At 57.8% G+C, this 15,103-nt stretch overlaps 1 protein-coding gene across 5 annotated transcripts; it reads right to left on the bottom strand.

Moving 5' to 3' along the window:
* Positions 1-370: 370 nt before the first annotated feature.
* Positions 371-11,991, bottom strand: MEIS3 (Meis homeobox 3). 5 transcript variants are annotated; one of them, XM_039244440.1, is made up of 13 exons: positions 11,708-11,988; positions 9,750-9,931; positions 9,425-9,584; positions 9,279-9,329; positions 8,332-8,382; positions 8,002-8,151; positions 5,176-5,287; positions 4,840-4,988; positions 3,881-3,957; positions 3,539-3,597; positions 3,347-3,430; positions 2,924-2,986; positions 371-785 (listed from the first exon to the last, which is right to left on the bottom strand). In XM_039244440.1, the coding sequence occupies exons 1-12, from the start codon at positions 11,717-11,719 to the stop codon at positions 2,937-2,939; spliced, it is 1,137 nt and encodes a 378-aa protein (XP_039100371.1). In that variant the 5' UTR covers positions 11,720-11,988; the 3' UTR covers positions 371-785; positions 2,924-2,936. The 5 variants fall into 5 exon arrangements, with proteins under 5 accessions (XP_039100371.1, XP_039100390.1, XP_039100358.1 ...); XM_039244459.1 differs by having other exon boundaries at positions 8,002-8,100; XM_039244427.1 differs by having other exon boundaries at positions 8,002-8,382; positions 11,708-11,991.
* Between the last annotated feature and the right edge of the window lie 3,112 nt (positions 11,992-15,103).

The raw sequence follows: 15,103 nt of genomic DNA, 5'->3' as shown, positions 1-15,103 counted from the left end.
AGTCCGGTTACCCCTGTTGCCCTTCTGCCAGCCACCAGAGCCCCCTTGCTGACCTGTCACCAGTCATACACAGGAGAGCCCCGCTGAAATCCAAAGAACCATCCAGCAGAGCCCAGTATACCAACCCATAGAATAATGAGCTAAAAAATAAGTTGGTGTTTTAAACTGCAAAGCTTTAAGAGGTTTGTTACACAGCAATAGCTGACTGATAGAGTCCTGGGGGAGGGGGAATATAGAGTATCAACTGTTATTATAGTCATTCATGTGCTTCAAGCTGTTGAGAATTTGAATCTCAAGAGAGACACAAGAACTCAGATCAGTGGCTTTTTGTTTTTAAGACTTTATCATTAAAAAAAAAAAAGTAGAAGACATCAGTGAAGGGAGGTAGGGGAGAGAAGTGGGGAGTGGGCTGGAGGGTGAGGGGACCTCTCCCAAAAGTCGGATCCAGCTGACCCTCCTTCCCTGACAGCCCCAGCCCACCTCCAGTCCCTTCCCTAGCCTGGAGGCTGGGGACCCCCAACCACCACCTTCTGAAGACCCAGGCCCAGGATCGCAGCTTGGGTTTGAGGCAGAGGTGAGGGCAGATGTGGGGCGCAGGGCCTGGGGGCCTTGTCTTTGTCCTTGAGAGCCCCTCAAGTGGGCACTCAGGCCCCCATATCCCGGCGGAGCCCCAGGGAGGTAGGCATTGCATTGGGGGCCTTAGGAGGCGGGGTCCTGAAGTCAGGGGGCCAGGCAGGGACCGAAACCAGGTGTGAGCCTGGCGGTCACAGTCCGGAGGCTGGGGTCTGTGGACAGGGGACAAGAGGCCAAGTCAGGAAGTGGGGAGGGGTCTGGCTCCGCATCAGCCCCTCTGTGCAGCCTCCATCAGCCCCATAGCAAAAGAAATGCAGGGGGAGGAAGGGAGGGAAGCAGAACAGAAATGGAGAAGGGAGACAGACAGGGATGAAAAAAAGAGACAAGAAGACAATTAAGACCAAGAAAGCCAAAGGAAGACAGGGGGCAAGAGAGAGACAGAAAGAGAGAGAGAGAGAGAGCGCAAGACCCCTCACCATCTCTTCTCTTCCCTGAGGTTCTCCTGACAGTCAGACCAGGCCACACCTGTCCTCGGTTGGTCAGGGCAGAACTGAGACTCCGCCCTGACCCACCAGTCCCTGAACAAACATGTCCATCTCTCCCTCCCAGGCTCCAGTCCCCGGGCCCCTCTGTGCCTAAGCCCTCCTAGGTGCCCAACCCCCAGCCTTTCTGTGGGACCTGAGTTCATTACTCATCCAGCCAGCTTGCCAGCATCAGCCTAGCCCAGTCCTCTTTCCCCTCATGTGTGTGATTGAGCAGGGGAGGGGGTGCTATCTCATGGCTGTGAAGTTTCTAAGTGTACTGGGCCTTTGCATATGCTGTTCCCGCCTTTCCTGCCTCACTCCTTCCATTCTCTTGGTCTCAGCTCCAAGTCCCCTCTTCCAGGAAGTCTTCCCTGGTCTGATGCCCCCTCTGGGCTCCTCTAGTTCCTGGGTTCCCTCACTCCAGCCCTCCCCACTCTGGGTCATCACTGTCTCCCACTGGACAGTGAGCCCTTTGGAGGCAGGGCACAGAAATGCTCAGGGAATGTGCATTTAATGAATGAGTGAGTGAGTGAGTGAGTGAGTGAATGAATGAATGAATGAATGAATGAAGCAGTGCTAAAGTAAAGACTCTGGCTTTCAGAAACTTAAGGGGCGCCTGGGTGGCTCAGTCGGTTAGTCGTCCGACTTTGGCTCAGGTCACGGTCTCGCAGTCTGTGGGTTCGAGCCCCGCATTGCTCTCTTTGCTGACAGCTCAGAGCCTGGAGCCTGTTTCGGGTTCTGTGTCTCCCTCTCTCTCTGCCCCTCCCCAGCTTGTGCTCTGTCTCTCTCTGTATCAAAAATAAATAATTGTTTAAAAAATTAAAAAAAAGAAACAATACAGAGTCAAGGTCTGATTTGTGTTTTAGAAATTCCAGGCAGCCTTTCAGCCCTGGGCCTTTGCACATGCTGTTCTCTCTGCTTTTCTGAGACAAGTGAATCTGCCCAAGTGACCTCTTCTTAGCATCATTTTTCTCCTCCATAACATGAAAATAATAATACTTTCTCCCTCTTGGGGTTTGTATGAAGACTAAGTGAGAAGATGTTCTAAAGTCTTAAGACCCAGGAGAGAAAAAGAATGAACACTACTACCTTTCCTCCCTCTTCTCCCCGCTGGACTCCTATTCATCCTTCAATACCCTACCCATAAGTCACTTTCTCTGTAAAGCTTTCCTGATAGCTCAGAGATAAGTGATGTCTCCCTCCTCTGAGCAAGCTGTGTTATATTGTTTTGGCTGTTGTTCTAGACAGTCATTTATTTCTGATGTCCACTTCCTCCCAAGCCCAGAATCTTCTGAAGATCAGGATCCTACCTGAGACTGGTCAGGATATGGAATGAGGGTTTAACTACATTAGGGATGTATGAATGGACAGGAGGCAGATGAATGGGTGGGAAGGTAGGTGGGTGAGTGCATGCTAGGTGGGTACATGAGTGGGTGGATCAATGTGGAGGTGGGCGGTGAATGGGTCGATGTAGTTTCTGATGGGTGACAAGCAGTAGATGCCTGCATAGATGGATCATGGGTAGGTAGGTAGCTGAGTGAATGCATGGATAAGTGGGTTGGACAGATAGGGAGTGGATGTATTTCAGATGGATAGTGTGTAGGTGGATGATTGGTGGATGGATAAATGTAGAAATGATTGAATGAGTTGATGGGTGGATGGATGGACAGATGAATCATCTTCCCACTAAGCCTTGGAGAACCCTCAGTTCAGGTACCTATGCTGACCCTGCTCTGGGTGGGCCCAATATTGGAATCTGGGGTTCTTACCAAGGTTTGAGAGCCACACCACCCCCAACCCAGTGCCCCTAGACATTGGACACTCACACTTGTCCTGAATCTATAGATAATGCCACTCTCCTTCTAAGTTCAAACTCATCCCCATCGACCCTGGGAGACAAAAGAGGAGGGTTAGTGGGTCTTCACCAGACATCCTCATATGCCCCTAAATCCCTCCTGCCTGCTCCTTCCCCAGGGGATCCCTCTATTGGGACATACTGGGTCGTCATTTAAGAAAGGACTAGTCCTTTAAGGAAAAGTAGAGCCTTCCCATGGATGGGCAGAGTTTGGAAGAAGCAAACCCAGTCAAGAAAAGGTGGGCACCTGGTAATCTACAGTTGTCTCTCCAGCTCCACTGTTATGCGAATGGCGTACTATTCATGAAGTTAATCCCGAGAGACGGGGCATCTTCATTAAGAGGCGGGGCCTAGTGTGTTGTGGGCGAGGCCTAGTTAAGGGGCGGGGCCTTACCTGGAGGCCTGACAGTCATATGTGGCTGAGCTTCCGTGTAGCCCCCGATGGGCTGGCCCTCTGTGCTGAAGGCTGCACTCTGCCCTGCGAGGGAGGTTGAGGGGTGCAGGCTGAGCCCAAGAATGTGCGGGTCCCAGCTTTGACACTCCCCGGGGGAACACTAGACCCTCTCTCCCCACCTTTTCCTTGTACCTGTGCGGTTGGACTGATCGATCATTGGTTGCACGATGCGTCTGCGGGCGTTAATGAACCTGGGAGGGGGTCATGGAAACAGAGGAAGGTGTAAATAGGAAATAGAAGAGAGGCAGCGAGGAACACCCCAGATAGAGCTGGAAAAGAGGACGAGGAGAGGGGCGGGGAGAAGAGACGCTCCCAGGGACTTTGCGGCCTCCTTCAGCACCGCGGACAGCGCAAGGCCTCCCACCCCTGGCTGGCCTAGGGGCTTCGCGGCCTCCTTCAGCACCGCGGACAGCTCCTGGCCTCCCACCTCCGGGTTGGCCCACGGGCCCCACACAAGCCTCCTCGGTCACTCACCAGTTGTTGACTTGCAAGATGGTGAGCCCCGTGTCCTGCGCCAGCTGTTTCTTCTGCTCCTCCGAGGGGTATGGGTGCTGTGGCCACCAGCAAGAATCACCCTGCCTACCCAGCTGCCATCTGATCCCCAAGGCCTGGCCCCATGGGGATGGTGAGCCCAGACTGGGGCAGGGCCCGGAGAACCAGCTCATTTGAGCTGTCCCATGCTCCCCCAGGGCCCAATGGAGGGAAGCGGAGCCAAACTTCGGGCAATTATGCCTGTGAGCACCCCCGCCTCTGGCAGCAATTAGAGGCTAATTGGCTAGCTCTCATTAGGGACACCGAAGCTCAGGGTAGGGGCGCCAGCACCGGAAAGGAGGCAAAGCCCAGCACTGGCCCCCTCTAAGTTTCTGTCAGGGTTCCTGTGCATGTTTCTCCTTGTCCCAGTTCCTCCCCCTCTATCCCCCTGTGACGCAGTCTCTCCCTGTGTCCACCCTGCTCTGATCCAGTCCTCCCCAGATCGTTCCATTTCTATCTTTGTGATAGCCTCTCCCTGACTCTCTTTCTGTCGCTGTGTTCCAGGCTCTCCCCGCGAGGCACTGTGGGACACTGGTTAAGGCCAAACTGCCTGTTTCTGAACTCACTTCTGGCTAGAAGACCTCTGCAGAAAGGAGCTACCCACAGCCCTGCCCTCACAGCCTTTGTCTGGCCGGATGGTGATGACTGATGGAGGGATGAACAGGTGGTGGGTTGGGGTCAGGACTGAATGAGTTCAGAGCCCTTAGCAGCACCTGACACATGGGGAGCGCTCATGGATGCTTTCTCCTGTCGGTCCCCATCCCTTTGAGATTGGCCCTCAATATTTCCCCCGTGCCTCAGTCTCCCATCTCAGGGTCTCTCTTGGGGCCTTAGTCTCTGCATGGCCATCTTTCTCCTTCCCTCTCTATGCCCACGCTGCACCTGGGCCCCAAGGCTCTCACCGAGAGGTGCTGAAACAACCAGGCTCTCATGATGTTGGTCGCCACCTTGGGGAATATCCCCCTCTTCTTATTACGCCGTCGCTCCTGGTCCAGCTCCTCGTCCTCGCCCCCAGAACTTGGAGAGGCCATGCTTGTGTCTAGTCCGTCTCCTGAGGGAGGACAGGCATGCTGCACTTGTGGGCAGGGGGTGAGGGATACCAGAGAGACCCAGAACGCTCACCCACGAGACTGCTCCACACCCCAGTCATCCTTGCACCTGTGGAAGTCCCACTTGCTGTCTAACTCCAATCCTCAGACTGACTCCCACATTTCCCCTCCACCTCCCAGGCTTCTTACCTTGGTCACTGGAGTTGTCCCCACTCTGGGAGGCCAGGCCCCCACTGGATGGACCGGGGGTCCCCAAATGTACAGACCCACTGTCCTCATGGTCTCTAATCCAAGTATTATTCTGGAAAACAAGAAGAGTTGGAGGGCAGAGCCAGGGCTTGAGTACAACGTAGCACACAGTGGCTGAGGCCATGGGCTCCGGAGCTGGGATCCCTGAGTGTAAACAGAGCCTGTCCCTGCCTCTTTCCTGGCTGTGTGACCTTGGGCAAGTCGTTTCACTTCTCTGTGCCTGTTTCTTCAACTAGAAAACGGAAGATAATAAACTGTCCCCACCTCACAGAGCAGGGTAAGGATTCAATGAGTTAATTTACATAAAGACACATGGCAATTTCCCAATAAAGAAGACTTTATATAGATCTATGACACTTTATCTGAAATCCTTTGGGGCCAGCAGTGTTTCAGAATTCAGAATGTTTCACATTTTAATGTATTTTATTTATTTATTTTTATATACTTTTTCATGTTTATTCTTGAGAGAGACAGAGTGTGAGCAGGGGAGGGACAGAGAGAGAGGGAGACAGAATCTGAAGCAGGCTCCAGGCCCTGAGCTGTCAGCACAGAGCCCGATGTGGTGCTCGAACTCCCAAACTGTGAGATCATGACCTGAGCCGAAAGTCTGAAGCTCAACCAACTGAGCCATCCAGGCGCCCCTTATTTATTTATTTTTAAAAGTAATCTTGAACTCACCACCCTGAGATCAAGAGTTGCATATGCTCTACCGACTGAACCAGCCAGGCGCCTCAGAACTCTTCACATTTTTAGACAGGAAATCCGTGCACACACTGTATATTTCACAACACCCCTAGGATCTGGGGCTTAACCCTGTCATCAAACTCATTAACATTTCTGTAGCAAAATGGATGAATATTTAACTAAGTGGAATAAATAAAGGCTATAAATAGCCTCTCATTAGTTCAGGTCAGATTTTCTGTCAAATGAGTTTGCACTAAACTTATGGGGGATAGAAAAAACAACTTTTCAGTTTTCAGAGATTGATGGGTCGGTTCTCTGAATTGCCGATCAGGGGAATTTGGGCTGTGGGTTGTGCTTCTTTTATCCAAACTCTGACACACTTGGAAGGCCTGGACAATACATTGGACCCACCCTCGGCCTCCCCCCCCCCCCCGCCGCCGACCTGTGTCCCAGGAGGCTGACCCACCCGCAGAAGCTGTATCAGGACCTCCTTGTCATTTGGTTTGAGGTTTGTATCAAGACCTCTGGTCAGTTCAATTGTTGGAAGGCAGATTGGGTGGGTTCAGCTCTTGTCCAACCCCAGAGTACCCCACCTGCCCTACGGATTGCCCTTGACCCTTCCTGTTGCTTTGCAAACAGTCCCTCCCCAAATGGCCCAGTGAGGGTGCATCCTCTGTGTCCTGCGGAGGCTGAGCTGCGGACGCCACAGCTCGGCGAAGGTTTCTGGGGGTTTGGTATGTCTGCGTGGAATTGTGCATTGTGGGCGGGGGTGCACACTCTAGAATCATCGGTCTGAAGGCTTTGGAGCTTGGCACCTGGGGTCACCTCTGGCTCTCGTAACCCCAGATCTGAGGGGATCCTGGAGTGAGCACCCACATCGGTGTCCCTGAAGCGGTCCCGAGACTGTTGTGTGGCCCGCGTCGGCGTGCTCACGTCTCTGCTCGAGGTGGGATGGTCGCCCCCGGAGAGGAGGTGGCTGTGGCCTGGCTGTGAGTTTACATGGGCACAGCCGGGACACACGACACTATCAGAGCATGGCTGCGTCACTCTTTGAGACAGTCTGTGGCTGTCACAAGGCCACAGTTTTCTAAGTTTGTGGCTCTTGCTCGAGGGGCCGGCTGTCCCGTTTGTGAGACAGCGTGTGCGGTGACCACACAAAGGCGGCTTTGTGACTCTATGGGGCCAGATGTGTATCGGAGGCCGCGTGAAGCCGTGAATACGGCTGTGCCTCGAGTGGGTTGCAACCGGCGCTCACACCCGCGGGGCTTTTGCTGAACTTGTGCAGATTAGGAGCTGTGGGCCAGAGGGTCCACACGCCCGAGTCTGTGTCACTGTGCTGTGGCCGTGTGCCTGTATCCGGGGTACATGTGTTATGTCGTATAACTGCCGCGTGTGTTTGTGGCAGGACAACCTCGCGGGTGTGGCCCTACACTGCACTGTGGCTGAGGGATTGTCAACGAAACTCGTCCGTGTGCACCTGGGGCTGAGCGCTGTTGAGTGGCAGGGTGCGCATGCGCAGCTGCAGGGGTCGGGCCCTTACGGGGCTAGGGCAGCGTGGGCATGCGCGTGCGCAGGCGCTGTGCTGGAGCAGGGCTGGGTCCCAGTGCGGCTGTGTCTGAGTTTGTGTGGCAGCATCTGGGGCCGTTTGGCGAAGGCTCCATCTGTGGGGCTGTGCTGTGGCCGGCTGCGCTGTCAGGCGGTGCGGTCCCTGATGCCGTTACGCGGCTGGGGTGTGTGTCTGAGTGTGTGGTGTGCGCTCTCGCCAAACCGTGGCGGTGGCTGTAACAGTTTGTGTAGCTGTGTCTAAAGCTGTGTGTGTGTAGCCGAGCCTACGGGTGGTGTCTGCAGCTGTCGGTGTGAGTGTGTGCGCGTGTGTGCGCACGCTCCGTCATCCAGCCGTGTCTCGGTCTAGGTAACTGTCGCACTGTTAGCACAAGCCCTGTGGTCCCGCGTGTGTGACCCTGGCTGTGTGAGTCTGGCTGGTGTGCGTGCGCCCCCACGCTGTAGCCCAGCTGTGTCTGCTCATGGCTTTGGTTGCAGGGTTAGTGCGGGGTGATGCCTGGCGCCCCATGCTCGGCCCACCTGATCCGGGAGGCTGGGGCAGGACGCCGGGTAGTCCTCGAGATCTTCCCTGCAGCCGCCATCCCGATCCTCGATGACCAAGTCGATGGGCATCTTTCCCTTGAGGCAGGTGATGTAGCGGTGACAGAAGTTGTCGCACAGGTCGTGGACCTGAGGGGGCACCGGGGTACTGGGGGGGCCACCCGGGGGCCAGGGCTGGGGTGTACAGGGATGGGGGAGCATTCTGCTCCAACTCCAGTGGGCAGAGAGCCTGAAGGAGGGGTGGAGGGGGCGAGAAGAGCAGGGATGGGGGGGCAAGCGAGGGTGTGAGGGGAAGTGAGAAGCACTCACCTTCTCTAGCTCCAGCAGGTGGAACCGGAGCACCTGGATGGCCTGGATCATCTGCAGAAGGAGCCACAGAGAGATGAGGAGGGGAGCGGGGGGGAAGAAAAGGAGACAGAGGAACAGGAAGAATGAGATAGAATGAAGAAGACAGAGGACAGAGAGACAGAAAGAGACAGAACCACAGGGGAAGAGAGCAAGAGACAGAGACCCAGAATTAGGGAAGATAGAATGTTAGAGAGTCAGAGACAAAGAAAGAGAAGCAAAAGGTGCAAGAGACAGGAAAGGATCCAGCGCAAGAGGAGAGAGGGATGTACACTCTAATAAAAATACCCCATTCTTTGCCTGCTTGTCCCCTGCTCTATTTCCCACCCTTGCCTGCGAACTACATTTCCCATACTCCTTTGCCAAAGGGTTCGGCCAATAGGAAGCCCCGGCGGGAGCTGGAAACCAAAGTAAAGGGAGAAGCTGGGGTATTTCTCCTTCCCTCTCCCTCTCCTTTCTCTCCTCTCTCCTTGGCAGCCACGTCCCTGCACTCATTTTGGCGTGGGCTCTGTTGTCCTGAGTGATAGAACAGCTCATGTCTATTCAGTCTCTGTTCTGGGCCAGCCACTGATCTAAGTGTTTGACTCTTTTTAGCTCATTATATCCTCACAACAGCCCCACAAGATAGAAACCACTACTAGCTACAGATGAGGGAACTGGGGCACAAGGAGATGCAGCCACTTGCCCTGGTTCACAGAACTAGTGAGTGGCAGAGCTTGGACTTGAACTCAGGCCATCGGTCCACGTTCTCAAACGCTAGGCTCTAGTCATTGCAAAAGGGCAACAATTATCACTATTTGAGAAAGTGGGTCAGGTGATCTCCCTGCTCCCACAAAGAACCCCAGGGTTATGGAGGGTGGGACAGGAGACCCCTGTGGAGGAGGGAGCACTGGGGAGGGCCCAGATCTCACCAGATTGTCCAGCTCCGGGTTGGAGGAGAAGAGGGGCCTCTCAGAGCTGACCTGAGAGGAAGAGAGAAGCCAGAGAAGGCGCGTCCTGTCTCCAGCCCCCACCTCCTCACTGGCTCTCCTGGCACAGGGCAGATGAGGGTGCCCACCTGCTTAGCAAAGGCAGCGATGTCCTCGTTGAAGGAGTCAGAGGAGCATACGTCACCGCCTGGAGGTGTGCCCAGCCCAGCCCCGGCCCCATCACGGGGCGAGCACGTGGCCAGCTCACATTTCTCAAAGACCAGGGCCAGCAGCGGGAAGAGCGGGTGTCTGGGGGAAGCAGGAGAGAAGGTTCAGGAGGGGAGGGCAGGGGGATGATGGAGTACCGAACACCTGGGAGAGGGACAGGAGACCCAGGGGAAGAGATGGAGAGACCAAGACAGAGCAAGAGAGACGGAAGAAAGGGGCCGCAACCCAAGAGCTGTCCCCACTCACCCATAGATCTCATCCTTCTCCCTCCTCAGGCCGTCACTGTCCAAGCCGGGGGGCTGTGGTTGGGGAGGCCGGTGTGGGCCATAGGGCCCGGGGGCTCTCGGTGCCGAGGGCACTGCCTCCGAGAAGCCAGCCAGGGTTGCAGGGCCATCCACGATGCCTGGGTAGTGAGGCAGCTCATCGTACTGGGGGGAAGGGGAGAGGGGGAGAGCCCCAGGGAGGCGTCAGGAAACCTTACCCCGGCACCCAGGAGATGCCTCTCCCACCCCCCAGGAGCCAGCCCTTTCATCTGTGTCTGAGCCCTGCTCTTGTGGACCCCGGATGTCCCACGGAGCTGTTTTACTGGGACTGAGGGCCCTGTCCCAGGGCCTTCTCTTCTATCCCTGGTCTGTGCAAATGTCCCGTCAGAGATTTTTTAAAAACTGTTTTTGGTTTATTAATTTTTAAGACAGAGAGAGACAGAGTATGAGCTGGGGAGGGCAGAGAGAGAGGGAGACACAGAATCCGAAGCAGGCTCCAGGCTCTGAGCCGTCAGCACAGAACCTGACGTGGGGCTCTAACCCACAAACTGTGAGATCATGACCTGAGCCCAAGTCGAACACTCAGCCAGCTGAGCCACCCAGGCGCCCCCCCATCAGAGATTCTTGATGTGTGGGCAGGAGGGTCCAGAGGAGGGGGACTGACCCAGGTCTCCGGTCTGAGGATCAGGATGGGGGTCAGGGATCAGTTGGCTGCTAACCGTCAGCTCCTCCCAGAGCAGGGACTGGAGGGAGGAGGGGAGAGAGCGGTGGAGTCATTCCAGGAAGAGGATGCAAGACAGACAGAGGTGAGGAAAGAGAGGGATAGAGGGGAGATATGGGGGTGGGGGGGCCCACTCCTGGACACTTCCCACAGAAGCAGCACATCCTTTATGCATATGTGCACTGTCCCCTCTCCTCTTCAGTTTCATCTCACAGTTGTCAGCTATGCACATCTGAGTGTCCCTTAACAACTTGTCACACCCCACTCAACGTAGAAATCTCCCCCCCTCCCCAGCCAAACACCAGGCACAGGAATAAAGGAATGAGTGGGTGAATGAATGAATGAATGAATGAGACAAGTCGCGCATGCGTGCATGAATGAATGAGGCACGCAACACAGGGCCTGGCACACGTTCCATAAACAACTTGTTGAACGAAGTGTAACCCCGCACAACCGCGGAACCCCACGCGATCAGCCGCAGAGAACCGCTGTCATTACAGAAGTACACACACTGCGGGGGCCACAGGGACCTGACGCCCCCCCACCCCCGCCCCCGGGCCAAACCCTGCCCTGGGCCACGAGGAAACTGAGGCTCAAACAGAAGCACCCGAGCGTCCCTGCCGCGGGGCGCCCTGGCCCCTGGCGGGATGCAAGGCCCTGCCCGTGTGTCCCTCTGTCCCTTTTTCTCTTCTTCCTCTCCCAACTCTCCCTGAGCCCCAAAGTTGAATCCCAACTGTCCCCCGGTTCCTGGCGCACCCGAAGTTGTGCAATAGGGTCCTCGCCTGCTGCCTTGTGCCCACCCCCCCCGCCACCCCCGAAGGGGCTGCTCACCTCCTCGCCCGCCTCCTCTGGCCTCCCCTCCCCCAGGACCATAGAGGAGAGACTCCCCCGGCCCTGCCTGGCCAGACCCCCGCCCCCTCTTCCCCCAGCACTGTCTCCACCCCTAACCCTCAGGATGACTTGGAACAAAAGTAGACCCGGGAGGAGGACTTGACAGGGCAGAGAAGGAAGGAAGGGTTCGGATAAAGCGCCCAAGACGGAGCAGGAGACCCTCGGGCAGAGACCGGGGAGGAAGAGACGGGGGACGCAGAGAGAAGAGGAGACCGGGGCACAGAGAGAGAGAGAGACGGAGGAGAGGGCGGGAGGGGCCGGAGCGGGGGCGGCAGAGGGCGGGGGTTCGCGGCGGGGCTGGGGCACGGGGTGCCCGCCCTCAGACTTACCCTCCGGGCCATGGGCTGACGCCGGCGGCAGCTCCTGGGTCCCTCCAGGGCCTGGCCGGCGGGGCGGGCGCAGCCCGGGGCAGCGGCCCCCGACGGGCCGCGGTGCCGACGCCAGGGGGTGGGGCAGGAGGCCGGGGGCCCGGCCCCCCCACCCCCACCGCCGTCAGTGGCCGGCACCCGGCAGCGCGGAGGCTGCGAGCATGGACCCCCGGCGCCCTCCCCACCGCGGGGGTCACGGCGAGCGGCTCATGCCGGTGGGGGGAAGGGGTGAGTGGGGCGGGAGGCCGTCGCCCGAGGCCCCCTCCCCGGGCCCCCAGTTCCCTCCCCCGGGGCCCGGGAAGATCGGCAGGGCTGTAGGCGGGGGGGAGGCCGAGGTGGAAACGGGGGTGGGGGGCGCGCGGGGATGGGGCGGGGAGGGGGCCCCGGGCGGGGGGCTCGGGTGGGGGGCGGCGGGCCGGGGGTGGGAGATGATGCTGGCGGCGGGGCCGCTCGGTGTCTCCCCGTCTCCCGGTCTCTCCCGGTCTCTCCCTCGCTCTGTGGTCACATCCGGAAGTTCCACATCGAGAAGCTTAACCCGCTGTCCGCCGGTGGCTGGGCCGCGGGCGGGGCAGGCGGGGGTGGGCGGGCCCCTCCCCCGCCCCGCCGCCGCAGCTCCCGGGGCCGCCTTTGTGTCGGGGTCTCCCCGGGGTCGCCGGTCCCCCGGTCCCCACCCCCGCCTGCCCCTCTCCGCGGCGCCCTCTCCCCCCGCCCCCGCCCTGCCCGGGCCTCCTCCGCCTCCCGCCCCGCGGCCGCCACAGGTCTCTGTCCGTCGGCCGGTACCCTCCGCTCCCCGCCCTTCCCTGCTCCCGCCCCGGTCCCGGGGCCGCGCTCCCCTGAGTCCGCCCGCCACTCTCCCTTTCTCTCCATATCTTTCCCTCTTTGTCTCTCTGTCTCTTTGTCTCTTTCTCTTTGTCTCTGTCCGTCTGCCTCTCTCTCTAGCAGACAGATCAGAGCGAGGAGAAAACCCCATATTTTAGTTTCTCTTCTTGCCCTGGGCCCCCTAACTTCCCTGCCCTGGGAGCTGGGGAGGCTCATGCGCCCGCGTCGGAACCCATCTGTGCGTGTGCCCGCGCGCGTGCGGGTGTGTCCCGGCTGTGGCCGTGTGGCTGGTAGTGGGGCCCTGCCTGGGGGTGTGGGGGTGTTTACAGGTCCGCACGTGCTGCTTCTGTCTGAACATGGTGAGTCCCCTGGTTGTGTGTCCCCTGGAGTTTGTGCACACAGAATCTGGGCCTCCGGCCATCGGAGCGGCAGCCGGTGCGTGCGCGCGCGCGCGCGCGCGCGCACGGGCCTGAGGTTTTCCCTCTGTCCCTCTGCCCAGTTTTGACCCCTGCCTTTGACAAAGTTCTCTCCCTGCTCTCAGTTTGTGGATTCTCTAGAGTTCAGGGTAGATCACGTGCCTGCTCAGGTATCTCGGAGCGCAGGCCCACGGTTTTTATCTGATTCCTGGAGGATCCGGACCCCGACAGCCTTGGCAACTAGTGTTCTAATGAGATAGAACAGGGTTTTCTGCGGCCGAAATTAACACTGAGTCCTGACTGTGTGCTGAGGGGTGTTCTAGAGACATAACAGGGGGAAAAGACACACTTCCTGGCTTCCTGGAGCTCCCATTCTGCTGGAGATGGTGAGGGAGAGAGAGAGCAGACCAGTAAGTAGATGTCTAAGTGTGAAATAATGCCTGGAGGGGACGAGTGCTCTGGGAGAAAGCAGAATAAGGACAGAGAAGATGATAGAAGCTGGACAGGGAGGGCCTCAGAGGGCGAAACATCTGAGCAGACACCTGAAGAAGGTGAAGGAGGGAGCCATGTGCACCTCTGAGGCAAGATCTGTCCGAACATAAGAATAGCAGGTGCAAAGGCCCTGGGGCAGGAATGTGCCTGGTGTGTTGGAGGAAGTAAGGAGGCCACGGGGCGCAGGATAGGGCAGGGGGAGGAGATACACCTGGGATCCATTGTCTCACTGGCTTGGGGTCCTCAGATGCCCGAGGGGATGTGCAAATGGGTGTCTGGAGGCCCGTGAACTCCCTGAAATTGCCAATGGTGGCCTTGGGGCCTGTGTGCTCCTTTCCCAGGGAAAAGGCCCGTTTTTTTCCATCTGTTGTCACAAAGAGGGGTACTGGGCCCCCAAAAGTTGCCAGCCATCACTCCCGAGAGACAGCACCAGGGAGAAATGAGCCTTGGTCCAGGCAGAAGGAGGCATAAACTTGGGGGCAGAGGACAGAGATCCAGGGAGAGGGGCGCAGGGGGAGGGGTCAGAGGCAGCATCCCCACTGGGCTCTCTAAGGATATTTTTATGACCCTCATAAACAGCTCTGCTCTGCTGCAGTCGGCTTCTCCATCCTCCGGGCTGATGGAAATGAAACCAAACCGCCCAGGCCTGGGGCAGAGCAGAGAGACAGGGGGAGCTGCAGAGGAGAAATCAGGTTAGGACAGCGGTGGAACTTTCCAGTGGGGGAGGGCGAGTGGAGGGCTTTGAGGAGGGCAAGGACCATGGCCCCGGTCCCTCACCTTGGTCCCTCTCACCCCAGGGGAGGTTCCCTCCTTTCCCCCCCATGGCCCCAGGGCTCAGCTTCAACCCAGAACTGTGTGTCTATGGCTCTGTCACGCTCTCCAGAGCCCTTATCTCTGTCCCACATAGGATCTCTGCCCCTGTCTCTCTCTGGGTCCCCGACTTGCCCTTGGATCCCCTCTCTGCACACCACCAGCCCTCCCACCTGGCCATCTCTGGGTCTCCTCCGGGAAGCTGGGGTCCAGACCCACCTCAGACCCTTCTCTCTTAAAGCCTCAGTCTCCCCATCTGCTGGCTGGGCAATGGGCTTGGGGGAAGGCGTGCAAAGGAAATGGTTAAACCAGAGAGTTGCCAGGACCTCTTGGGGCCTTGGCCGAATCTGGGGTCCCCCGTGCCAGCGGGCCGTGCCCTTGAAGCTGTCCCACGCAACTGTCCCTCGGGTGGTGCTGGCCCTTTAAGGGCGGCGCAGAAGGGAAGGGGGCCCAAAGGCTTTTAATCACTGCCACACGCCCCGCCCCCCAGATAGGGGTTTTGGAGCAGAAAATTAATTTAAATCACTTTTTAATTAAAGATGCAAAGCTCTTCTGTCTGTCCTCCTCCCTCCCCTGCCTTCAGCTGACAGTTCAGGGTCCAGGAGCCAGGCAGGGGTCTGGGCTCCCAGCCTTGCCTTACTCCGGTGGGGGGGTGGGGGGGGGGTTCCGAGGTCTCCTCCCCCAGCTGATCCTGAAAACAAAAAGAGTGGCCTGATGTGACAGCCGCAGTGCGCAGTGGGGAGTGCGTCCCTGTGAGGCCAGGGAGGGGGTGTGACTCGGAGACACAGCCCGAAAGAGACAGGAAAGAGTGTGTGTGTGT

Source organism: Hyaena hyaena, unplaced genomic scaffold, assembly GCF_003009895.1.
Source record: "Hyaena hyaena isolate Hyena2069 unplaced genomic scaffold, ASM300989v1 scaffold_9, whole genome shotgun sequence".
NCBI classification, from domain to species: Eukaryota; Metazoa; Chordata; class Mammalia; order Carnivora; family Hyaenidae; genus Hyaena; species Hyaena hyaena.
This window is presented reverse-complemented; position numbering and strand designations above follow the sequence as displayed.

Excerpts from the sequence above, each read along its gene's own strand:
- MEIS3 (XM_039244427.1), bottom strand. Across the intron at positions 9,585-9,749 it reads GAGAAGGATGAGATCTATGG|ACACCCGCTCTTCCCGCTGC; the intron begins GTGAGTGGGGAC and ends TGCTTCCCCCAG. Across the intron at positions 2,987-3,346 it reads TATGACTGTCAGGCCTCCAG|GGTCGATGGGGATGAGTTTG; the intron begins GTAAGGCCCCGC and ends TTTGTCTCCCAG.